The 27,669-nt window shown below is 45.3% G+C and overlaps 1 protein-coding gene across 9 annotated transcripts in view; it reads right to left on the bottom strand.

Annotated features, from left to right (window-relative positions):
- The window catches only part of robo2 (roundabout, axon guidance receptor, homolog 2 (Drosophila)), a 1,315,623-nt gene that overhangs the window by 562,704 nt on the left and 725,250 nt on the right, over positions 1-27,669 (bottom strand). For all 9 annotated transcript variants that reach the window (XM_063050228.1, XM_063050229.1, XM_063050235.1 and 6 more), the window contains one exon: positions 4,228-4,554. In XM_063050228.1, the coding sequence (XP_062906298.1) occupies positions 4,228-4,554 (327 nt within the window). The remainder of the gene's footprint in view (positions 1-4,227; positions 4,555-27,669) is intronic.

Here is a 27,669-nt window from a genome sequence, read left to right as displayed (position 1 = left end):
TTCACAAGACGGAGCTTAAGAATGAGAAGGCCTTGGTGAGCAGCATTAAAGAAAACTCAAGCATTCTACAAGTAGGTGAAGGGCAAGAGGATAAGACGTGAGAGAATAGGACCAATCAAGTGTAACAATGGAAAAGTATGTATGGAACTGGAGGAGATAGCAGAGGTACTTAATGAATACTCAGGGACCCCTACTCTTCGTGATTTTTATAAATGACCTGGATAAGGAAGTGGAGGGATGGGTTAGTAAATTTGCAAATGGCACAAAGGTTGGGGGTGTTGTGGATAGCATGGAGGGCTATCAGAGGTTACAGCAGGACATCGGTAGGATGCAAAACTGGGCTGAGAAGTGGCAGATGGAGTTCAACCCAGATAAGTGTGAGGTAGTTCATTTTGGTAGATCAAATATGATGGCAGAATATAGTATTAATGGTAAGACTCTTGGCAGAGTGGAGGATCAGAGGAATCTTGGGGTCCGAATCCAGAGGACACTCAAAGCTACTGCGCAGGTTGACTCTGTGGTTAAGAAGGCATACCATGCATAGGCCTTCATCAACTGTGGGATTGAGTTTAAGAGCCGAGAGGTAATTTTACAGCTATATAAGACCCTGGTTGGACCCCACTTGGAGTACTGTGCTCAGTTCTGGTCACCTCACTATAGGAATGGGTGCAGAGGAGATTTACAAGAATGTTGCCTGGATTGGGGAACATGCCTTCTAAGAATAGGTTGAGTGAACTCGGCCTTTTCCCCTAGGAGCGGCAGTGACCTGATAGAGGTGTATAAGATGATGAGAGGCATTGATCGTGTTGATAGTCAGAGGCTTTTTCCCAGGGCTGAAATGACTAACACAAGAAGGCACAGTTTTAAGGTGTTTGGAAGTAGGTTCAGAGGAGATGTCAGGGGTAAGTTTTTTTACGCAGACAGTGGTGAGTGCGTGGAATGGGCTGCCAGCGGCGGTGGTGGAGTCGGATACAATTGGGTCTTTTAAGAGACTCCTGGATAGGTACATGAAGCTCAGAAAAATAGAGGGCTATGGGTAACCCTAGGTAATTTCTAAATTAAGTACGTGTTCGGCTCAGCATCGTGGACCGAAGAGCCTGCATTGTGCTGTGGGTTTTCTATGTTCTAGTACAGATAATACACAAACATATACAGTCAGACAAAGTAATGTACTTCTAGACTAAGGTGTACAACACAGTACATATAACACACACCCATAACACATAAATTAATATTACCACAAATAAATTAACGAATAAAAATGTGTATTTACAACAGCGGTCCCCAACCACCGGGCCGCAAAGCATGCGCAACCGAGCCGCGAGGAAATGATATGATTTGGCGATATGAGTCAGCTGCACCTTTCCTCAATCCCTGTCACGCCCACTGTTGAGCTTGAATGCACGAGAGGTCATTACGCACGCGTCATCCATGTCAGCGCAGGAAGGAGATCAACTCCTCGAGCTTGCAAATGACGGCGGGCTGAAAAGTATGTTTGACATAACATCTCTGCCGGCATTCTGGATCAAAGTCAGGGCTAAATATCCTGAGATCGCCAGGAAAGCACTGAAAACGTTGCTTCCATTTCCAACATATCTCTGCAATGAATGCAACGAAAACTAAATTGCGGAATAGACTGGACACAAGGAACCCCCTTCGAGTATCGCTGTCTCCCATCACCCCTCGATGGCACCGTCTTGTTGCAGGGAAACAAGCCCAGGGCTCCCACTGATTCAGCGATATTGGTGTGTTGCAATGATTTTATATGTTCATACGGGGAAAATATGTGCTGTGTGTTTAATATCCAAACGCTACTTAAAATGTTATGATGCTCTTGACTTATAAGTGACTTATAATTGACTTATCACTATATTCATGCCAGGAAAATATGCACTGTGTGTTTAATATTAAATTCGTTAGATAAACCCTTTTAGAAACGAAAATGAGTGTATTAGTTATAGTTGACTTATCACCTATATTCTGGTCGTGATTAACATCCAACCCCCGTACAGAATCGCCAAAAACAATTTGTAGAAAAAAATCGGCACGTACACGCATGTGCACACAGGTGCCCACGCAAGGCTTCATGGTCATGGTAGTTTTCTCGGGGTAAACACAACGTATTTGACGGCTACTCTTGACCGTTGGCAACCCTACCACCCCCCCGGCCCCCGCTGGTCGGCCGGTCTGCAAGAATATTGTCAATAATAAACCGGTCTGCGGTGCAAAAAAGGTTGGGGACCCCTGATTTACAGCACAATCTGCAGTGCTGAAACCAGCTTGTGAATGCATACCCCCACTTCACTATCTAAGCTTTTTGTTCAAAACAAAAAAATATTTTTTTCCTTGCCAGGTAAATTGACAGGGGTGTACAAGATGATAAGAGACATAGGTCCAGTGGACAGCCAGAGATTTTTTCCTCAGGACTGAGATGGCTGATACCAGGGGGCATAATTTTAAGGTGATTGGTAGAAAATATAAGAGGGGTATCAGAGGTAGGTGTTTACACAGAAAGTGGTGGGCGTGTGGAATGCTCAGCCAGGGATGCTACAGGCAGAAAATTTATGGACATTTAAGAAACTCTTAGATAGGCACATGGATGATAGAAAAATGATTGGATATCTAGGAGGGAAGAATTAGATTGATCTTAGCATAGGTTGAAAGGTCAGCACAAGATCATAGGTTGAACGGCCTGCACTGAGCTATAATGTTCGATCAAAGGTTGAGGACAAGAATTCATTTCACCCACCCATTACAAGACTCTGCCTTGCTCAGAGATTATCCTGAGGAATCTCTCAGTAACTAGAGGACACTCTTACTGATACAACCCGAGAACCACTGTGTGTACAGAGGCACCTTTAGAGCCAGTGTACCTACAGATTGGGCCCTGGAACCTCTATGTACATCAATAAACACTGAATATACAGATAACACTCTTAGAACCAATGTACAGGCATATTCCTACAGAAGCATTGTACCTCTAGAAGCACTCCAGGTACTGACACAGCAACTTCAGTACTCTCGCAGTAATTCTTTTAAATACGGATACAGATCCAGAGGGCCTTCAATACAGGCACACTCACCTACAGATACAGATACAAAGAGAACCCTGTCGAAACAGGCATACTCCTTTCTGTACAAACATGGACGTCCAGTAGATAGAGACACAATCGTAGAAACCCTTGAGGTAGATGTCTCTGTAGCTAGAGACTGAGAATCCACTGGAGATATATTTCCACATACTGCCCCACAAACTCCCCAGAGATCTGTATTGATTCACACCTCGAGATCTCCGTGATAATGACTCCTTCTGATGGAAATCCTCACCAAAATCGACAGGACAGGTGGGGCAGAGAAGATCCTCAGCAATGAGAACTAGGGGCTGACCATGTCCACATACATTACCAAACTTACCGCTAATGTGCACTGCATTGAGCAGCAAGGGAGGATAATAACAATGATAATAACAAGAACAAGAACTTTATTTAAGGGGCAAGGTAGTTCAAGGTGCTTTTCAATGGGATATAGTGCAAATATGAAAATAAAATAAAAACTAAAAATAAACATGAAAACAAAAGAGATAAAGACCTGTGAAAGGAAAACTGGGAGTTTGAGCAGGATTATAAAACAGAAACGATTCCGCGATGTACTCCCATCCCTGACCACTGGAAGCTTTAAAAACAAGGAAGAGAACTTTGAAATCAATTCTAAAAGATACAGGAAGCCAACCCAAAGTAGTTCGTACAGGAGTGATATGTTCCCTCTTCCTGGTTTTAGTTAATGGTCTGGCAGCGACGTTCTAAATGAGTTGAAGTTTGTCAATAGATTGCTTTGGAAGGCCAGTAAAACTGTATTGTAGTAAACTAGTCTATCCCATGTAAAAGCATGAATTAGATTTTCAGCATCATCACGTGACAGAAACAGACATACCTTTGCAATATTTTCCAAGTGTAGAAATGCTGCTCTGGTCACTTGTTCTATGTGGGATTTAGAATTCAAGTCTGAATCAAGGATAACACCCAGGCGAGTTACTTCTGATTTTACAAGGGGAGACAACTTCCCAAGTTTATCAAGAAGTTTGAGCAACCAGGCAGCTAAGCTACCAATACACTGAGAGCAAATAACATTACAATCCATTAGGATCGTCCAACAATGTGGAGTCTCATACTGCACACACAGGAACATACAATGCTTTCAACCAATGGCAGATAACGGGAAGGTACTCACAGGCCACCTCCAGTGAGGCATTGTGGCTGACGACCTCCCCCAGGTAGTTCCTGGCCACGCAGACGTAGCTGCCCTCGTCCGGCTTGCTCCTGCGCCCGTGGACGATGCGCAGGAAGAAGAGGGAGCCGCTGGGCAGCAGCATGCGGTGGGAGCGGGAGTCGTCCTTGTCCGTCTCCACCCGCTCCCCATCCTTGTACCACTCGATGGTGGGGCTCGGCTTCCCCTCCGCCTTGCAGTTCAGCGTGGCCGGCTCCCCCTTGGAGACGATCAGGTCGGAGGGGTGCTCTGCAATTCGGGGCGGGAAGTCCTCCTGTCGGAGTCGGGATCCTGGACGAGACGGGAATGGAGAGAACGGGTCAATTCTGTGCTCAAACACCACACTAGCATTACATAGAACAATTCCAAGTTCAAAGCACATTTGTTATCAAAAGACGTACACTGTGTACAACTTTGAGATTTGTCTCCTTACGGGCAGCCGCAAAACAAGAAACCTAATAGAACCCATTAAACACCCAACGTGCAGAGAGAAAAAAAACAATAAAAGTAAGCAAACAAATAAATAATTAAACAGCACAGGAACACAATGCTGTGCTGAAACAATTAACTGGCCAACTGAACTACACCATGTCCATATCCTTCCATTTTCCTCACATTCATGTGTCTATCTAAACGTCTCTTAAAAGTCTGTAATGTATCTGGTTCTACCACCACCTCAGGCAGCTCATTCCAGGCACCCTCCACTCTCTGTGTAAAAAAACTTGCCCCTCACACCTCCTTTAAAATTACTGCTTTCACCTTAAGTGCATGCCATCTGGCATCAGGCATTTTAACACTGGGAAAAAGATATTGTCCATCTACTCTGTCTAAACCTTATAAATCTCTGTCAGATCTCCCCTCAGCCTCTGCTGCTCCAGAGAAAACAACCCAAGTCTGACCAGCCTCTCGTTACAGTCCCCGCCCTCTCGTCCAGCCAGGACCCAGGCCAAGCCTCGACATTGTTCCTATGATGGGGTGTCCAGAAATGTGTGCAATACTCTAGATATGGCCAAACTAGAGTTTTTATAAAGCTGCAACATAACCTCCTGACTTTAGAATTCAATGCCTTGACTAATGTCAGTGGTCTGAATGATGAAATTGAAGGGTTTGTGGCCAACTTTGTTGACAATATGAAGATAGGCAGAGGGACAGGTAGTGGTGAGGAAGCAGGGAGTCTGCAGAAGGAGTTAGACAGACTGGGAGAATGGGTAAAGAGGTTGCAGATGGAGTATAGTGTCAGGAAGTGTAAGGCATGCACCTTGGTAGAAGGAATAAAAGCATAGACTATTTTCTAAACAGGAAGAAAATTCAAAAATTTAAGGTGCAAAATTATTTGAGAGTGCTCATGCAGGATTCCCTAACGGTTAATTTGCAGCTTGAATCAGTGGTGAGGAGGGCGAATGCAATGTAAACATTCATTTCAAGAGGACTAGAATATAAAAGCAAGGATATAATACTGAGGCTTTATAAGGCACAGGTGAGGCCTTACTCAAAGTATTGTGAGAAGTTTTGGGCCTCTTGTTTTAGAAGGGACATGGTGACATCAGAAAGGGTTCAGAGGAAGTTTATGAGAGTGATTCTGGGAATGAAAGAGTTATCATACGAGCAGAGATTGAAGGTTCTGGGCCTTTACTCACTGGAACTTGGATGAATGAGGGGGGACACGAGGAAATCTGCAGGTGCTGGAAATTCAAGCCACACACATCAAAGTTGCTGGTGAACGCAGCAGGCCAGGCAGCATCTCTAGGAAGAGGTACAGTTGACGTTTCGGGCCGAGACCCTTTGTCAGGACCGTCTCGGCCCGAAACGTCGACTGTGCCTCTTCCTAGAGATGCTGCCTGGCCTGCTGCGTTCACCAGCAACTTTGATGAATGAGGGAGGAATCTCATTGAAACCCATCGAATATTGAACAGCCTCGATGTAGTGGATGTGGAGAGGATGTTTCCTGTATCAAGGGAGTCTAGGACCAGAGGGCATAAACTGAGAATGGAGGGACATCCATTTAGAACAGAGCTGAGGAGGAATTTCTTTAGCCAGTGGGTTGAGAATCTGTGGAATTCAGGTGGCTGGGTGAATTAAGGTGGAAGGTGATAGATTCTTGATTAGTTGAACTAGGAAAGATTACGGGGAGGGGGTGGAAGAATAGAGCTGGGAGGGAAATGGATCAGCCATGATGAAAATGGGCCAAATGTCCTAATGCTGCTTCTGTGTTCAAAGGTCTTATGGACTAAAAAAGCCAAGCATGCCCCACACCTTCTTAACCACCCTATCTACCTGTGTAGCCACTTTCAGGGAGCTATGAACTTGCACGCCAGGATCCCTCTGCTCACCAACACTGTTAAGGGTCTTGCCCTTAAAACGTGTAATCTAATTCATCAAGTTCATTGCACCTGAGTGATGCCTTATATCAAACTGCATTGCCTCTCTCACTATTCATCGAAATTCCAACAGGTCAGCATGGTTACGATGGGCTGAAGGGCCTGTTTCGGAGCTGTCTGACTTCATGATTCTTCATGTCATAACCAGCACCAACCTCCCTATTCACAGACTCAGCAAGAACATCAAAACTTTCTGTTTCGAGCCTTAAGATTTTAAGATTAGCTTTCGCTTCTCAGATGTACAGTATATCAAAACATCAAAGTATACAGTGAAATGAGCTGTTTGTGTCAACAGCCAGCACAGTCCAAGGATGGAAGCAACTGAAAAGTGCCGACCTGATTCTGGCAACAACACAGCACGCCCAGAACTTACTAACCCGTACGCCTTTAGAATATGGGAGCAAAGCAGAGCACCCAGAGGAAACCCACGTGGTCACAGTGTGAACATACAAACTCCTTACAGACAGCAGCAGGATTTGAACCCAAATCACTGGCACTGTAATATCATTACACTAACTGCCATGTTACCATGACACTGCAGTTTACAACCTTAGATTAACTGCTGTCAGTATCTGAAATCACTTGGCATCTGGAATCTTTTCCTGCTTCACTCTCCATAGTTGCTGCCTGATTCCCTCCAGCATTTTCTAAACTCACTGCAGATTTTCAGTAACAGCACCTTCTCACATTTAGACCATAACACAAAAGAGCAGAATTAGACTATTTGGCCCATCAAGTCTTTTCCACCATTCTATCACAGCTGATTTTTTTCCCCTCTCAACCTCTTTCTCCTGCCTTCTCCCCGTAACCTTTGACACCCTGACCAATCAAAAACCTAAATACCCGATGGGTAAATATACCCAGTGACTTGGTCTTCACAGTCATCCCAGGCAATGAATTCCACAGATTTGCCACCCTCTGAAATTTCTCCACATCTCTGTTCTAATTAGGTGTTCCTCTATTCTAAGACTGTGCCCTCTGGTCCTGGACTCACCCACCATAGGAAACATCCTCTCTATGTCCATTCTATCTAGGCTTTTCAATATTCGATAAACTGTAGTGACATCAAACGGTCCTCATACATTAACCGTTTCATTCCGAGCATCATTCTCGTGAACGTCCTTTGGACTCTCCCCAATGCAAGCACATTCGTGTCTTGGATAAGGGGCCCAAAACTGCTCACAATATTCCAAGTTCAGACTGACCAAAACCTTATATAGCCTTAGCATTACATCAGCACTCTTATATTACAGTCCTCTTGAAATGAATGCTAACATTGCATTTGCCTTCCTTACTACTGACTCAGCCTGCAAATTAACCTGTAGGGAATGCTGCACAAGGACTCTCATGTCCCTTTGCACAAATTAATGTTGAATTTTCTCTCTGTTTAGAAGATGGTGTGTGTCTTTATTCCTGCTATCAAAGTGCATGACCATACACTTCCCTACACTATATTCCATCTGCCACTTCTTTGCCCATTCTCCCAATCTAAGTCCTTTTGCATATTCCCTGCTTCATCAGCACCACCTGTCCCTCCACCTATCTTCATATCGTCTGCAAATTTGGCCACAAATCCATCAATTCCACCATCTAAGTCACGAACAAGAGAAAATCTGCTGATGCTGGAGATCTGAGCAACACTCACAAAATGCTGGAGGAACTCAGCAGGTCAGGCAGCATCTATGGAAAAGAGTACAGTCGACGTTTTGGGCTGAAACCTATCGAAGGGTCTCGGGCTGAAACGATGACAATTCTCTTTTCCTAGATGCTGCCTGGCCTGCTGAGTTCCTCCAGCATTTTGTGAGTGCCGCCCACCGTCCAAATCGTTGACATATAATGTAAGAAGAAGCGGACCCAGCACTGGTGTACATGTGATTAATAAATGACTCTGAATTTGGTTAAACTAGAATGGGTACAGAACTACAGGGTCTGAGGTATAATGAAAGTGAGGCCTGGCTGGTTTCTAATTCCTTGGAGCGTAGAAGAATGAAAAGTGGCCTTATGGAAATACTTAAAATTGAGGCCCTCTATTGGTTGGAGTTGACCATTGATGTGGCATCCCAGCTACCTATGTGATACGCAAGCCGGGTCAGTACGATACGGAGAGCAAGCTGATGTCCATGTAGTCCACATAGCTGATGAATCCAAAGGAACAGCAGAGATTGGCACAAGCTGTGCTGCAGGCGTTGCCAGTCAGTGTTGAACTGAACGTAAGGCTGCCTTATGGACTCCAGCTCCAGACTTTTCCCTCAGGGTTCACTCCCAAAGCCTTCCCCATGTGCGGGTGTAGCCACAAGGCAGTGGTGGTTTGAGATCAGAGTTTGCCTTCTCCTAGACGAGCTGCAAACATGGCTGATGAGTTCCATTTGCCCAAGGCAACTGGTTTTGAGTTGCCAATAGTAGAAACGGTTCCACGGGCTTAGTAACTTAGTAACTAAGCCGCACGTGAAGGTCAGGAGCTGTCCCATTCCCATTCTGATATGTCTATCCACGGCCTCCTCTACTGTAAAGATGAAGTCACACTCAGGTTGGAGGAACAACACCTTATATTCCGTCTGGGTAGCCTCCAACCTGATGGCATGAACATTGACTTCTCTAACGTCCGCTAATGCCCCACCTCCCCCTCGTACCCCATCCATTATTTATTTATATACACACATTCTTTTTCTCTCTCCTTTTTTTCTCTCCGTCAATCTCACTATACCCCTTGCCCATCCTCTGGGTTTTCCCCCCTCCCCCTTTTCTTTCTCCCTGGGCCTCCTGTCCCATGATCCTCTCAAATCCCTTTTGCCAATCACCTGTCCAGCTCTTGGCTCCATCCCTCCCCCTCCTGTCTTCTCCTACCATTTCGGATCTCCCCCTCCCCCTCTCAAATCTCTTACTAGCTCTTCTTTCAGTTAGCCCTGACGAAGGATCTCGGTCTGAAACGTCGACTGTACCTCTTCCTACAGATGCTGCGTTCACCAGCAACTTTGATGTGTGTTGCTTGAAATTCCAGCATCTGCAGATTTCCTCGTGCTTGGTTGTCAGAGGTTATTTGAGACTCACACTATTGGGAACATTTAATAGGTAGTGGAAGCTTATCCCCACTACCATCCGCGGCTATAACAACCTTAAGAAATCTCTTAAAATTATGAGGTATAAATAATCTGAAAGGTAAAAGCCATTTCCCCAAGATAGGCGAGTGCAAAAGTAGGGGCATAGGTTTAGGGTGAGAGGGGCAAGATTTGAAAGGGACCTGAGGGACAATGTTCTCACACAGGGGGTGGTGAGTATTTGGAATGAGCTGTCAGAAGAAGTGGGTGAGGTAGGTACAATAATATCATTCAGGAAACACTTGGACAGGTACATGGAGGGGTGGTTTTAGAAGGATATGGGTCAAACAGGAAATTGGGGCCAGCGTAGATGAGAACTTCAGGCAATGTGGGTGAGGATTCTGAGATATACAGACGAATAAGTAAATAAATTCTGCACCCAATCTTTTGCCACCTAGTCTATTAAAACATGTCCTTATTATATTGAATAAATATCAGAAATTTAATGGAATAGTTAATAATTAAATCATATCTCAAGTCTGCTTACTTTTTGAATGTCTAAACATGCTTTGTATAGACGATATGCTAATCAGTACGCCAGCTGCTTTAGTTTCTTGGTCTCCGTTCAGAATCAGCACAGACAAGAGCTTTCTCACAATCAGCTGAAATTAATTTCCTTGAGAATCCTGGCACACTGCTGAATTTTGTCTTCTGTACTTTATTTTTTCTTATTATTGAGAGATGCAGCGCAGAGTAGCCACTTCCTGCCCAGCAATGACCAATTAGCCTACTAACTCACCAATACATCTTCGACTGTGGGAGGACTCCGGAGCACCCACAGGAAACCACGTGGTCATGGGGAGAACATGCAAACTCCTTACAGACAGTGGAGGAATTGAACTCTGAAATCCAGAACATCCAAGCTGTAATGGCACTGCGCTGACCGCAACACTACGGCGGTAACTCAAGACTTCCAGCTCTGCAGAATTTCTTGTGTTTGAATTTTGTTGTGGTTTGGTTCCTTTACAGAATATAACCCCATAACAGTCAGTGGTGCTTACTGTGCAATAAGGCTCCATGAACTCACTCACAATGACAAAGAGATAGGCTAAACTGGGGCAGAGCTCAGTGCTGATAGGTAAATGCAACTTCCTCAAAGTTCAAGGTAAATTCGTTATCACAGTACATGTATGTCACCATATATAACCCAGAGACGTGTTTTCTTGTGGGCATACTCAGTAAAGCCAAGAACCATAATAGAATCAATGAAGAACTGCACCCAACAGGTCAGACAAACAACCACTGCAAAAAAGACAACAAGCTGTGCAAATACAATGAAAAAAGAAACAATAATAATAAACAAATAAGCAATAAAATTGACTCCTTTATTTGATTCCTATTGGAGTTGACTGCTTTGTCAACTCCAATATCGCCTATCCCTTCCCCACCCCCACAAACCTCAGCACCCTCCCACATTCCTTCCTCCATGGACTTCCTCATACCCTCAGTGCCTGGATTCAGAATCCTAGCACGCAAACACAAGGAATTCTGCAGATGCTGGAAATTCAAGCAACACACATCAGTCACTGGTGAATGCAGCAGGCCAGGCAGCATCTCTAAGAAAAGGTAGAGTCGACGTTTCCGACCAGGACCCTTCGTCAGGACAGGATCCTAGCATTCCTTTCCTGAACACTTCGGAGTACTACATGCAGTCTATTTAAGAAAGGACGTGCTGGTGTTGGAGAGGGTCTGGAGGAGGTAAATGAAATCTACGAGCGGTGCTTGATGTTTCGGGGCCAATACTCGCTGGAGTTCAGGAGAATGAGGGGGGATCTCATTGAAATCTATTGAATGTTGAAAGGCCAGGATAGAGTGGATACGGAGAGGATGTTTCCATTAGTGGGGGAGTCCGAGTCCGGAGGACACAGCCTCAGAATAGAAGGACATTATTTAGAATGGAAATGAGGAGGAATTGTCTTTAGCCAGTGAGTGGTGAATCTGTGGAAGCCAAGTCATTGGGCATATTTAATGCAGAAATTAATAGATTCTCGATTAGTCAGGGTGTCAAAGGTTTTGGGGAGAAGGTAGCAGAATGGGGTTGAGAGGAATAATAAATGATGGAAGGGCAGAGCAGACGCAATGGGCTGAATGCACTGCTTCGGGTTAGTAGGTTGTGGGCATGCGGCGTTGGTACAGGAAGCGTGGATAACCCCCGGCCAACCGTTGCTGATTTGAATAGGCACAGAATGATGCGGTTTCACTGGATGTTTCGCTGAACATGTGACAAGTAAAACTAATAATTCTTGTTACTAATCTTTCGCTAGATTTATGATGAAATATGCTTGGTGGGGATTATTGTAACTGTATTCCACTTATATTAAACTAATTTTATTTTAATCCAATTTGTATCGCAAACTACCATCTTTTAATCATTTACCTCATGAGACCCCATCTGGAAAGCATTTTCTCTGCAAAAGTGAACACGAGCAGATGTCATGGAAGCAATGGGTTGTCGGCCAACCATGCTTCAATAGCAGCCTCTTAGAAAGAATCTGGAATAAATCTGTGATTGGCAAGGGTTCTCTGCCTGTTCCATATTCATTAGAATAACATACAGTCCTGTGAAAGTTTTATATCACCATGAACGAATGAAATGATGGAGGAGATTGCTGTGGCTGCTTCTAACCAAGCCTAGTGTGAGGTGAGGCACTTCAACAGAAAATGTTAAGGGATGATCGCAGGAATGAAAGGGTTAATCTACCAGGAGCTTTTGATGACTCTGAGCCTGTACTCACTGGAGTTTAGAAGAATGACGGGGGGATCTCATTGAAACCTATTGAATATTGAAAGGCTAGGATGAAGTGGATGTGGTGAGAATGTTTCCTGTAGTGGGTGAGTCGAGGACCAGAAGGCACAGCCTCAGAGTAGCAGGATGCCCCTTCAGAACAGAGGTGAGGAGTTTGGTGAATTTGTGGAATTCAATGCCACAGACAGCTGTGGAAGCCAAGTCATTGGGTATATTTAAAACAGAGGCTGATAGTTTCTTGATTAGTCAGGGCATCAAAGATTAAGGGGTAAAGGCAGGAAAATGAGGTTAGGAGGGATAATAAATCAGCCTTGATGGAATAGCAGAACAGACTTGATGGGCCGAATGGCCTAATTCTGCTCCCATATGGATTTATGGACCCTAACTGTATTAAGTACAAAGAGATCTTGTGGGTCCACGTCCACAGCTCATTAAAAAAGCTACACAAGTTGATCGGGTAGTAAAGAAGATATATGGCGTACCTGATTTTTCTTAGTTGAGACATTGAGTTCAACAGTTTGGAAGTTATATTGTAGTTTTATAAAACTTTGGTCAGGCCACATCGGGAGGAATTGCATTCTATTCACCCCATGAATGGAAGGATGTAACAGCTTTGCAAAGGATGCAGATGAGGTTCACCAGGATACTGCCTGAACTAGAGGGCATGTTGGCTGCGTTACCGAGGCCATGGTAAGTACAGACAGAGTGCATGGAAGTCACTCATCATTGCCCACAGCTTCAGAGCTGAGTTCCTGGCGGTCCGACCACCTCCTGCTGCTTTGATCTTCAGACGCTTCTAATAACTTCACTAATGTGGGTGTAATATAATCATTCATAGAATGTGAAGCCAATTATTATCAATACACCATAGAGAGCATTCTGTCTGGGTATATCAAGGGTTGGTATGACAGCTGATCTGCCCAGACCTCAAGAAACTGCAGAGAGATGGGGACATGGCTCCGCACCTCAGAGAAACCAGCCTCTCCTCTATGGACTCTGTCTACACTCCTCTCTGCCTCAGTGAAGCAGGCAGCATAATCAAAGACCCCTCCCTCCCCATTCACCAGAGGGAGGTGATGGAGAGATAACATGACAGAGGGAAAAGGGGATGGAAAATGATGAGAGGAGGGAGGCATGAATGGAAGTTTGAGAAATCGATTTTCATGCCATCAGGTTGGAGGCTACCCAAATGGAGTATAAGGTGTTAATCCTTCAGCTTAAGTGTGGCCTCATCACGGCAGTGGAGGAGTCCATGGATAGACCTATCGGACTGGGAATGGGAAGTGGAATTAAAATGAGTGGCCACTGGGAGATCCCGCTTGTTCTGGTGGACGGAGCATAGATTAATCCTTTCTGGGAATACCAACTCTTTGACCTCACAAGTTACATTGTTCTAGCTTTGCACCTTATTGTCTACATACACTACATTTTCTTGGCAGCTGTAACACTTCATTCTGCATTCTGTTATTGTTTCAATACCATAAGACATAGGAGCAGAATTAGGCCATTCAGCCCATTGTTTCATCACGGCTGATCCATTTCCTTCTCATCCCCATTCTCCTGCCTTCTCCCCAGAACCCTTCATGCCCTGACTTATCAAGAATCTACCAACATCTACCTTACATACTCTTAGTGACCTGGTGTCCACAGCTGCCTGGGGCAACGAATCCCACAGTTTCACCGCCCCGTTCCACCTCAATGCACTGCCGTACTGAAATGAGATTTATTTTCCTATCAATCAGTCTATCTATTTATTTATTGAGATACAGTGTGGTGACAGGCCCTTCCAGCGAAGCCAGCCAGCACTGTCCAATTACACCCATTTGCCCAACTAACTCGTGTATCTTTGGAATGTGTATGAACAGTATGCAAAACAACATTTTCACTGTACCTCAGTACACGTGACAATAACAAACTAATGTACCAATTTACCACTAACTGTGACACATTTATCACCTTACCCACCAGCCTCTGGACAGTGGGGATTTAGAATAGTATTGCACAGGAACAGGCCATTCTGCCCACAATATTGTGCTGAACCAGCTAAAAAGTAAATCAAAAAGATCCAAACACCAATCACTCCTACATACACCATGTACATATCCCTCCATCTTCCTGACATCAAAGTGCCTATGCAAACATCTCTTAAAAGCTTCTAATGTATTTTCCTCTACCACCATTACAGGCATCCACTATTCTCTGAGTAAAAAAAACTTACCCCTCACATTCTCCTTGAACCTACCCCTCTCACCTGCAATGCATGCCCTCTAGTATTAGACATTTCTACCCTACGAAACCGGATACTCCGTGTCTACTCATCTATGCTTCTCATAATCTTATAAACCTCTGTCAGATCTCCCCTCAGCCTCCAGCACTCCAGAGAAAACAGTCCATGTTTATCCAGCCTCTCATGATAGCACATGCCCTTTAAACCAGGCAGCATCCTGGTAAACCACATCTTCTGTACCCTCTCCAAAGCCTCAACATCCTTCCTGTAGTGGGGCTGTAGTGAGGCTCCAGTACTGTACACAATACTCCAGATGTGGCCTAACCAGAGTTTATAAAGTTGCAAGACAACCTGCTGACTTTTGTTAAAAGTCAACCACCGTATTAGGTCTGGAGTCACGTGCAAGGTAAAGCCAGAAGGTGGTGAATTTATGCGATTCATTGCTACAGGTGGCTGTGGAGGACAAATGATGGGTATATTTAAAGCAGAGGTTGATAGCTTCTGGATTAGTAAGGGTGTTAAAGGTTACGGGGAGAAGGCAGGAGAAAGGGGTTGAGCGGGGTACTAAATCAGCCATAATGGAATGGCAGAACAGACCCGATGGGCAAAATGGCCTCATTCTACTCCTATGTTTCATAGTCTTATGGTCTACAGTAGTGTTGTATCTGCAGTACAGCAGCCCCATGGTCAACATTAACAAAACAACATTTTTATTCCAGATTTACTTAACTACTTGAATTCACTTTAAAGGGGAAATTGCAGGCTTGTCAGAACTGAAGAGAGGACTGGACTGACTGAAGTGCTCCTTCAGAGAACAGACACGAGAGGCTGCAGTAAGTGTTCTCTACCCGTGCATTAGGCTTGTCAACAGATTGTTTGTTCATTAAGTGGCCAGCATATGCTGCCTGTTATCCCCACCAACATGGAAAAAACAGATTTACCATTCAAGTGAAGCAGAATAGGAATGGCTGCTATCCGATTGAGAAAGATGCAGTAACAAAGGGGATTCGTTTTCATCACCAGGATGCAGAATGCTTTTACAAGTTCAAGTTTAATTGTCATTCAACTGTACATATGCATACAGCTAAATGAAACATGAGTCTTCTGGGGCCAAGGTGCAAAACCACAGTAGTTACAGTCACAAATGTGTTATTTACAAGCAACACACATCAAAGTTGCTGGTGAACGCAGCAGGCCAGGCAGCATCTCTAGGAAGAGGTACAGTCGATGTTTCGGGCCAAGACCCTTCGTCAGGACTAACTGAAGGAAGAGCTAGTAAGAGATTTGAAAGTGGGAGGGGGAGGGGGAGATCCAAAATGATAGGAGAAGACAGGAGGGGGAGGGATGGAGCCAAGAGTTGGACAGGTGATAGGCAAAAGGGATATGAGAGGATCATGGGACAGGAGGCTCAGGGAGAAGGAAAGGGGGGAGGGGGGTAGAAAACCCAGAGGATGGGCAAGGGGCGTAGTGAGAGGGACAGAGGGAGAAAAAGGAGAGAGAAAGAAAGAATATGTGTATATTCCCATTCTGATATGTCTATCCACGGCCTCCTCTACTGTAAAGATGAGGCCACACTCAGGTTGGAGGAACAACACCTTATATTCCGTCTGAGTAGCCTCCAACCTGATGGCATGAACATTGACTTCTCTAACTTCCGCTAATGCCCCACCTCCCCCTCGTACTCCATCTGTTATTTATTTATATACACATATTCTTTCTCTCTCTCTCCTTTTTCTCCCTCTGTCCCTCTGACTATACCCCTTGCCCATCCTCTGGGATCCCCACCCCCCTCGTCTTTCTTCCCGGACCTCCTGTCCCATGATCCTCTCATATCCCTTTTGCCAATCACCTGTCCAGCTCTCGGCTCCATCCCTCCCCCTCCTGTCTTCTCCTATCATTTTGGATCTCCCCCTCCCCCTCCCACTTTCAAATCTCTTACTAGCTCTTCCTTCAGTTAGTCCTGACAAAGGGTCTCGGCCCGAAACATCGACTGTACCTCTTCCTGAGATACTGCCTGGCCTGCTGCGTTCACCAGCAACTTTGATGTGTGATGCTTGAAATTCCAGCATCTGCAGAATTGCTCGTGTTTGTGTTATTTACATGGAGGGCTATGGTCCAGGTGCAGGTTGATGGGACTAAGCAGAATAATAGTGCAGCACGGACTAGATGGGCTGAAGGGCCTGTGCTGTAGTACTCTATGACTTCATAGTCATACACAGCATATGGTAACAACAGTTACAATAGCACATACAGTCACAAAATTATATGAGCACATGTCCCTGAGCGACAATGGTCTGAAGACTACAGACTGAGAGGAAACTAGAGGACCCGGAGGAAACCACGTGGTCACGGGAGAACGTACAAACTCCTCACAGACAGTGGTGGGAATTGAATGCGCACTTTACAGCTGGGTGCTGTGAAGTGTTGCACTAACCATTGCACTCCAGCTGGGTGGAGCTGCCAAGCTGTATAATGCTTCAACATAACGTATGAGGTTCGGCAATCTTTGTACCCCAAGTCTCTGACAGCTTTCTTTGCTTCCAGTTACCAGTGTTTTAAACAAATACTCAGTTCTATCTGCTTTTGTCTCTAATTTCCATTGACTTCATATGCTTACACTGTGACCTCTCTGTAATTACTGCTTCCACCGACACGGCTCAGCGTGTGGACCACCTCTGTGTCAGCAGCAAGCTGGAGATGTGACTTTTCATCCTTTAGTAACGGGGAAATAGTGACAGTAAATGGCATCGGTCACATCTTGCCAGACAGAGTAGATGTTGGTTCAACATTGTACCTGGACCACTTCTTCTGGCAGCTTGTTCTATATAGTCAGTAGCCACTTTATTAGCTACACCTGTACACCTGCAAATATCTAATCAGCCAGTCATGTGACAGCAACTCAATGCATAAAAGCATGCAGACATGGTCAAGTGGTTCAGACTGAATATCAGAATGGAGAAGAAATGTGAATTAAGAGATTTTGACAGTGGAATGATTGTTGGTGCCAGATGGGGTGGTTTGATTATCTCAGAAACTGCTGACCTCCTGGAATTTTCACACACAACAATCTCTAGATCAGGGGTTCTGAACCTTAGCATTAATGCAGGGGTCCACGTACCCCAGGTTGGGAACCTCTGCTCTAGAGTTTACAGAGAATGTTGTGGAAACAAAAAACATCCAGTGCACGTCAGTTCTGTGGGTGAAAATGCCTTGTTAATGAGAGAGGTCAGAGGAGAATGGCCAGACTGGTTCAAGCTGACAGGAAGGCAACAGTAACTCATATAACCATACATTATAACAGAAGAGCATTTCTGAATGCACAACTTTTTGAACCTTGATCCGGTTGGGCTACAGCAGCAGAAGATCACGAACATACATTTAGTAGCCACTTTACTGGATACAGGAGGTACCTAATGAAGTGACCACTGAGTGTATGTTGCTGATCCTTTACCAATGCCTGGGTCAAAGTCCCAGAACTTCCTCCATAACAGCTCTGTTGGTGTACTCACACCTCAAGGGCTGCAGCTATTCAAAAAGGCAGCTCACCACCACCTTTCAAGGGTAACTGGGAAAGCAATAAACATCAGCTTAGCCTGAGAAGTCCACATCCTGTGAAAGAAGAAAAAGGCAGAACCTAAAGCCTGTTGCAGAGACCCTCTGGCACACATCTGCAGAGCTTTGTCCACAATAACACAAAAAACAATCAGGAAAAGGCTAGACAGAGATGCTGCAAATGCTGGAAATCGAGAGCAACACACACAAAATGCTGGAGGAACTCAGAAGGTCAGGCAGCATCTATGGAGAGGAATATGTTATCAATGGTTCGTGCCAAGACCCTTGCTCAGGACTGGAAAGGAAGGGGGAGGAAGCCAGAATGGGAAGGTGGGGAGAGGGGCGGGAATACAAGCTAGAGGTGATAGGTGAGACCACTTAGGTGGGGGATGAAGTACTTAGCCTTTTGTATTTGCAATGACATTTAGTGAACTATGGCCAGTCTTTTGCCCCATTTTCTTACATTAATCCATATTCCTTACTACCCTAAGTGTCCCATTCCTGAAAATCTACTGATCACTGGCAATCTCTTCCATAAAGAGCACAGAGCTACAGGGCAGTTTGGGCTCGGAACTGGCTTGCACACAGAAGGCAGGGTGTGGTAGCAGATGCAGTGTATTCTGCCTGGGGGCCTGTGACCAGTGGTGCGCCACAGGGATTGGCTGTGGCTCCTATGAATTCTGTGATTATTGTAAAAGTCTTTGATGAGGAAGTGGAGGGCTGAGTTAGCAAATTTTCAGATGACATGAAGTGTAGGTGGTGTGTGGTAGTCTAAATTACAATGGGACATTGAGAAGATGCAGAGCTGAGCTGAGAAGCTCAATCCAGAAAACTGTGGAGAGATACATTTTGGAATGTCAAAATGAAAGGCAGAGTATGGGGTGGATGGCAGGATTATTGGCAGTGTGGGGGAACAGAGGGATCTTTGGGTTCCCATCAATCAGATCCTTCAATGCTGCCATGCAAGTTGATAGGGTGGTTAAGGTGTATGGAGGGTTGGCCTTAACTAGTCGGGGCACTGAGTTCAAGAACCACGAGATCATGTTGTAGCTCTGTAAAACTCTGGTTAGACCACACTTGGAGTATTATGTTCAGTTCAGGTTTCCTCAATGTAGGAAGGATGTGGAAACGGAGGGCGGAGCTTAGTCAAGATGGCACTAAACGGCGACTCCTTTGCTTCCATCTTTCGAAACAACTCTATTTCCATCTTTAATATCTCTATTTTTCCCTTTCAGGATTCTTTTGAAGACCCTGACCTGGAGTTACATGCTGACTGGTTCTTTGCGGGAATGGGACCTGCTCTCGGGGTGTCACGACAGGCCATTATCTGACATGCCAAGGGTGCGGCCTAAGAGTTCAGCTCACCTTTGGAGGCCTAGGATCTCAGGGCTCTGGAAACGGGCCATTGAAGGTCAGTGTCCCGGACTGGTGTGTCATGGGAGCTGGAAGATCTTTGGCTGTGTGCCCAGAGACCCGAGATCTTTGGACACAGAGCTCGGAAAAAGCGATGCAACGGACTTTTAACATCATAAACCAATGAATTGTTTGTTATGTCTCCCCTCTCGCTGTGAAATGGAGACATCTCTTTCTCCCTTATTAGGGAGAGAGAGAACCTGTGGTATGTCGATTACTGGTTGAACACGTAGTCTTTGGAGTATGGCAAGTCTGTGTCTTTGCTATTGCTTTGCTCACACTTGAGTGCTCAGTGGCAGCTGCTGATGCTATTTTTTTGCCAGCGGGAGGAGAGGGGACCGTTGCTTGCTGCCGCTTACATGTGGGAGGGAGGGGAGCTGGGGGGACTTTGAGGTTCTAACATTTAACTGTCATTCATTCTTTGGGGCACTCCTCTGTTTTCGAGGATGGTTGCGAAGAAAAAGCATTTCAGGATGTATATTGTATACATTTCTCTGACAGTAAATGCACCTTTGAAACCTTTGAACTGTAGAGAGAGTGCAGAGGAGGTTTACCAGGACGCTGCCTGGATTAGAGAGCATGTCTCATAAGGAAAGTTTGATTGAGCCAGGGTTTTTCTCTTTAGACCAAAGGAGGATGAGAGGTGACTTGATAAAGGTGTAAAAGATGATAGGAGGCATAGATAGAGAGGACAGCCAGAGATTATTTTCCCATGGCAGAAATATCTAACACAAGGGGGCATAATTTTAATAAAGTATGGGGGGGGGGGGGTTGTCAGATGTATTTGCTTACACAGGGAGTAGTGGGTGCATGGAATGACCTGCCCATTCTGCATCATGATCTTTCCACTGATAGGAACATTGTTTCTCTGTCTAGACCATCTCAACCTTCCCAGACCATGGTGATCATAGAGTGGAAAGTCAGAGGTGGTGATAGAGGCAGATACATTAGAGACATTTAGATGACAGAAAAATAGAATGTTACGTAGGAAGGAAGGGTGAGATTGATCTTAAAAGTAGGTGAAAAGATTATCACAACGTTGTGGGCCGAAGGGCTTGTACTGTGCTGTAATGTTCTATGTTCTATTTTATTCTATCTTATTTATTGAGATACAGCACAGAACAAGCCCTCCAGCCTTACCAGCCACGCTACCCAGCAATCCCCTGATTTAACCCAAGCGTAATAATGAGACAACTTACAATGACCAATTAACCTACCAATCTTTGGACTGTGGGAGGAAACCAGAGCACCTGGAGGAAACCCACACAGTCATGGGAAGAACATACAAACTGGCGGGAATTGAACCTGGGTCACTGGTACTGGTGTGCTATGTTTCTCTTCAACATCATGACTATATCTGCACCCACCATCACCCCAGCAGCCCATTCTAAGCACTCATCACTCTCCCTGTAAGTAAAAAAAAACTTGCCTGATTAAGGGAGCTCGGGCTTTACTCTCTGGAGAGAAGGAGGATGAGAGGAGACATGATAGAGGTATACAAGATATTAAGAGGAATAGATAGAGTGGATAGCCAGCGCCTCTTCCCCAGGGCACCACTGCTCAATACAAGAGGACATGGTTTTAAGATAAGGGGTGGGAAGTTCAAGGGGGATATTAGGGGAAGGTTTTTTACTCAGAGAGTGGTTGGTGCGTGGAATGCACTGCCTGAGTCAGCGGTGGAGGCAGATACACTAGTGAAATTTAAGAGACTACTAGACAGGTATATGGAGGAATTTAAGGTGGGAGGTTACACGGGAGGCAGGGTTTAAGGGTCAGCACAACATTGTGGGCCGGAGGGCCTGTACTGTGCTGTACTATTCTATGTTCTATGTAAATCTCTTTTAAACTTTTCCCTTTGCACCAAAAATGTGTATACTCTAGTATATGGAATTTCTGTCTGTTTACCCTGACTATATTCTCAAACTTTTATCTACTTCTGTCAGGTCTCCCTTCAGCCTCTGATGCTCCTGAGAAAACATCCTAGGTTTGTCCAGTCTCCTGAAAGCTAACAATCGTGGCAATGTCCTGGTGAACGTACTTCCTGATCTACTCAGAGATAAGATTTTTACACACAGAGTGGTGGGTGCGTGGAACATCCTGCCAGGGGTGATGGTAGGGGCAGATTCATGAGGGGCGTTTAGAAGACTCTTAAATAGGCACATGAATGAATGAATGATAGAAGAATGGACGGTTATGTGGGAGGGAAGGATTGGACTGATCATAGAGTACATAGATCATAGAAACTTATAGCACATTACAGGCCCTTCAGCCCACAATGTTGTGCCGACCATGTAACCTACTCTAGAGGCTGCCTCGAATTTCCCGAGCACATAGCCCTCTATTTTTCTAAGCTCCATGTACCTTTCTAAGAGGCTCTTAAAAGACCCTATCGTACCCGCTTCCACCACCACCACCGGCAGGGCATTCCACGCACCCACCCCTCTCTGTGTGAAAAACGTACCCCTGCCATCCCCTCGGTACCCATTTCCAGGCACCTTAAAACTATGTCCGTTGTAGGTTAAGGGGTCGTTACAGCATTGTGCTGTGATGTTCTAAGTTCTATGTTCAGTCAATTGCCCAAAAATGAGCTGCTGGGGGACCTCAATGAGTCAGGCAGCATCTGTGGAGGGAGATGGACAGACCGAGCTTTGCGGTGAGACTGTTCACTGGATGTACCGACTGAAGATAGTTCTACGGTTGCATCTTGGCCTGGTATGGAAATACCAATGCCCAGAATGGAAAAATCTACTGAAAGACGGGTTCAACCTGACAGGAAGGCAACAGTAACTCAAATAACCATGTGTTACAACAGTGGTGTGCAGAAAGGCAGCTCTGAATGCACAACATATGGAACTTTGAAGTGGATGGGCTGCAGTTGCAGAAGTTTGTGAACATACACCCAGGGGCATTTTATTAGATAGAGGTACCAAATAGAGTGGCCACTGAGTGTATGTAATTTGATAATAAATTTACTTTGAACTTTGAATGATTCCAGCATCTGCTGTCTCTTATGTCTCCATTTTGTGGATCAATCGAGACAGACGATTAACAAGTTTTTGTTGAGGAGAGCAACTAAGTGAAGTGGAGAAAAGAGTGACAGATAGTCACAGATCTCTTGTGACCTGGAAGAGACTAGCACCTTGTTCTAACGTCCCAGCGTTGCTGATCAGTAGCCTGAAAGCCCTCGGGGACAGTCAGAGCTGTGGAAATTTGCAGCACTACACATTCTTTCTACTTCCAGTCTGAGTTTCGGACGAGTATGTTCTGCATGGAAACTTACAATTGTGAGTAAGAACCAGCACTGAACAACATGTTAATGGAACTGCCTCAGATAAGGTTTGACAGCACAATCTCCACTGCCGAGATTGTTCAATTAAATGTGCAATCACACAGAGCATTTAAGATAAAGGTTATACACACAGAGAGATGCTCTCGGGCATGTGTTAGGGGTTTAGAAATTGTATTCTCTTCCAGTAAGGCTTTTGAAATGCTTTCAGATTTGTCGTGCTTGGCAATACTACAGAGACACAAACACAGACTTCTCCATTTGGGAATTCTCGGTGACTGTACAGCTTCTATTTTTAAATGTTGTGTCTCCACACAGCAAGCAACATCCCACTGATATAATTATACGTCGCAGCTTTAGAAGTGTCTTGTGTACTAAGTACCTCCAGTTGCACCTCAAACAACCTTATAGCCAGAGTCACAGGAATAGAGCAGCTGTGTTTCCATGACCAATATCCAGAGCCCTCCATTACCAAAATGCAACCTCTTCCATGACTAGCTTCCAACATCTCATAGCCAGAGTCACAGGGATCGAGCAGCTATGTTCCCATGACCAAACTCCAGAGGTGTTGCTGGCTTGCAAACTAATTTTCATTCATATCCATTCCTCATCTGTACAATGTCGTCTGTTCAGATACTTTGTTTCAGTGTTTCATTTGTTACTCACTGTTGGCCTACAGTGACAGACCCATATCCACCAGTTTTATATAATGACCGACCCATCCCCCACTGGTAACGTGCCAGAGAGTAATAAAGTGACAGACCCGTCCCCACCGGTACCGTACCCGGTGTTACACAGTGACGGACCCGTCCCCACCGGTACCGTACCCGGTGTTACACAGTGACAGACCCGTCCCCACCGGTACCGTACCCGGTGTTACACAGTGACGGACCCGTCCCCACCGGTACCATACCCCGGTGTTATACAGTGATGGACCCGTCCCCACCGGTACCTTACCCCGGTGTTATACAGTGACAGACCTGTCCCCACCGGTACCGTACCCAGGTGTGTACAGAGACAGACCCGTTCCCACCGGTGCCGTACCCCGGTGTTATACAGTGACAGACCCGTCCCCACCAGTACTGTACCCTGGTGTTATACAGTGACAAACCCAATGGTACCATACAATACTCAGGAAACATTAAGAAAATTGAAATGAAGAACTGTTAATGTGAAGTGATCGATATGATTCACTAGATGGCCCAAATACTGAATAGTGTTGATGGTTCACTGTATTGGTGACAGGGTAGGACAGAGACAGACGTTGGTCAGAAACAGGCCACATTAGCAATATTTGATCTTTCTCCCGCTATCAGCTGAATACCTCAGATGACCACGTCTTCTCACCACTGTAGAGCTCTCCCAGTTCCTCCCCCATCTAAAACCTTGGACTCCAAATCCAGCCAACATGTATTGAGGAAGAGTTTGCATCACATTCATACCTTGGGGAGAGACAATTCAGTTTGTAGTCGAGGATACTTGGTGAACTGAATGGCCTAACTCTACTCCTGTGTCTAATGGTCTAATGATTTGGACCTGTTTCATATCCAGGCTACAACCAGCTGCTTGCTGTCCTCTTTCTGTCTGGTTTACTGAGATTTCCCAGCAGTGGCCACTCTCACCGAGTCTCCCCTTGAAACCAAACGACCAGTCAAATCTAGTCAGCCTCATCAACTGCCTTGACGACGTAAAGTGTTGGATGGCACAAAACTTCCTACAGCTGAATGAAGGCAAGTCTGAAGTTGTCCTATTTGGCCCCCCTGACTCCATCAAATTGATTGCCAACAGTCTTGGTAACCTGTCCACCCTTGTCAAACCCCATGTCAAAAACCTTGGTGTGATATTTGATTCCGCCTTTAAGTTTGACAAGCAAGCTAATGCATTAGTAAAAGCCAGTTTTTTCCTGCTTCGTACTATTGCCAAAATCAAGTTGTTTCTCTCTTTCAAAGATCTCGAGAAAGTCATCCACGCCCTTATATCCTCCCGCTTGGATTACTCCAACTCCCTGTATACTGGGATTAGTCAGTCGTCCCTGTCCCATCTGCAACTGGTCCAGAACGCCGCAGCCAGGCTCCTGACAGGTGCATGGAAGAGGGACCATATTACTTCTATCCTGGCCTCCCTCCACTAGCTACCAGTACGGTTTAGAATTGATATTACTGTTCTCCTGTTTGTTTATAAAGCCCTAAATGGGCTGGCCCCCGCCCCATATCACAGACCTTCTAACCCCTTATTCTACTTCCAGGTCCCTCAGGTCAGCTGACTTGGGGCTCCTGGCTGTCCCGCGATCTAAATTTAAGTTCAGGGGTGACCGTGCCTTTGCTATTGTAGCACCTAGACTGCGGAACAGCATTCCCCTTCTTATCAGATCTGCCTCTCCCCTTGACTCTTTTAAGTCCAGGCTCAAAACTTACTTTCATTCACTAGCGTTTGAATCTTCCTGATGTCGCTGATTTTTGGCTTGTGCCTGGGCTCATGTGTTGTTTATTTTGTGTCTATAAGCTGTGTGCCTTGTTGCTAATATCTGTGTTTCTTGTATTTGTGATTTCAGCTTTCTGTTATGGTTTGTACAGCACTTTGGTCAGCATGGGTTGTTTTTAAATGTGCTTTATAAATAAATTTGACTTGACTTGACTTGACTTGCCATACGTGAGACTGCAGGAGGTTCAAGTGGTGGATTTTGTAAGGACAAACCAGGGTAGGACTGACACAGTGCATGGCAGGCCACTGAGTAGAATAAAAGGATCAGGGAATACAGATCCATAATTCCTTGAAAAGGGTATCAAACATAGACAGGGTCTTAAAGAAAACTTTTGACAATTGGCCTTCGTAAATCAGAGTATTGAGGACAGGCACTGGGATGTTATGTTGAAATTGTTTCAGATGTTGATGAGGCCAAATTTGAAGTATTGTGTGCAGTTCTGGTCCCCTACCTACAGGAAAGATATCAATAAGGTTGAAAGAGTACAGAGAAACCACCAAGATATTACTGGGATTTGAGGACCTGAATTATAGGAAAAGGTTCAATAGGTTAGGACTTTATTTCCTGGAATATTGAAGAGTGAGGACAGGTTTGATTGAGGTATACAAAATTATGAGGGGTATAGATAAGGTAAACGCAGGCAGACTTTTTCCGCTGAGTTTGGGTGGGATTACAACCAGAAGTCATGGGTTAAATGTGAAAGAGGAAATGTTTAAAAGGAAAACTTAAGGGGGAACTTCATCACTCAGAGGGTTGTGACAGTGTGGAACGAGATGCCAGAGCAAGTGGTGGATGTGAGGTCGATTTCAACATTTGAGAGAAGTTTGGATAGATACGTGATGGGAGGGTGTGGAAGGAGGTATGGTCCATTTGCAGATTGATGGGAATAGGAAGGATAACAGTTTGGCATGGACTAGATGGGCCAAAGGGCCTGTGTCTGTGCTGTATCTTTGTGAAGGGAAGGAGCAGTTAATGTTTCGGGTCCAAAAGAAGTACTTACAACCAATGCACCAACAATTCCTTCCCCACCCCCCACTCCACACACACAAATGCTGCTTGGTCCTCTGAATCTCGCAGTTGCTCTTACACGGCTGCTTTTATTTTGGTTTTCCACCATCCGAAGCATTTGGCTTTGGCGAATAAATTCAATTGTGAGGTTCACTGCCTTGGGAATGGAGCTCAAACCGCCTGCTCGGTGCAGCTGCACTGGGCTCGTCTGATCCAACACTATGAGCGATCTGACCTCGCGCGCCCAAATTGATTGGTTTTCAATTGAAATTCCTCATGGAGATCCATACGATATTCTCCCTGGACTATTCAACACAGTGGCCTCTTAATTGTCCTGTTAACCCTTTCCTCTATGCCCTGCTTCTCCGATATTATCAGCTTCACCACGCTGCTGCCTTTTTGATTGTATGGAACAAGGAGAGCGTTTAGTCCATCAGTGTAGTGAAATACAAGCAGGACAAAGCCTCCTGAGCAGCAGTGTACAAAACAACTAAAAGTGAGTTCCTTTCTCTTTGTTTTCCACCATTTCAGCACGAGCAGCATTTTTCACACCTCCCCGCAATGATGCTTAAACTGGGTGACTTCACAGTCTGCAGCTGAAGCCTGGAGATGAGAGGCTGGAGACCGGAGACGGCGGCCTGCCCCGGGGTTCAAATACTGTCCAAGTGTGTGCATGGGTGGGAGGGAGGAACGGGGCATGTTTTGCTATTTATTGTTGCTTGGTATTAGCCCAAAACATTGACTCTTTATTCCCTTCCATAGATGCTGCCTGGCCTGCTGAGTTCCTCCAGCACTTTGCCTGTGTTGCTCTGGATTTCCAGCATCTTGTGTTTGTGTTCTGTGTTGCTCTACTGCAGCGGTCACCAACCACCAGGCCACAGAGCATGTGCTACTGGGCTGCGAGGAAACAATATGATTTGGCAATATGAGTCAGCTGCACCTTTCCTCATTCCCTGTCACGCCCGCCGTTGAGCTTGAACGCATGCGAGGTCATTACCCGCGCGTCATCCGTCAGCGCGGGAAGGAGATCAACTCCTCGAGCTTGCAAATGACGGTGGGCTGAAAAATATGTTTGACATAACATCTCTGCCGGTATTCTGGTTCAAAGTCAAGGCTAAATATCCTGAGATCGCCACGAAAGTACTGAAAATGTTGCTTCCATTTCCAACATATCTCTGCAATGAATGCAACGAAAACTAAACTGCGGAATAGACTGGAC

The sequence above is a fragment of the Mobula hypostoma genome, chromosome 6, assembly GCF_963921235.1.
Source record: "Mobula hypostoma chromosome 6, sMobHyp1.1, whole genome shotgun sequence".
NCBI classification, from domain to species: Eukaryota; Metazoa; Chordata; class Chondrichthyes; order Myliobatiformes; family Myliobatidae; genus Mobula; species Mobula hypostoma.
This window is presented reverse-complemented; position numbering and strand designations above follow the sequence as displayed.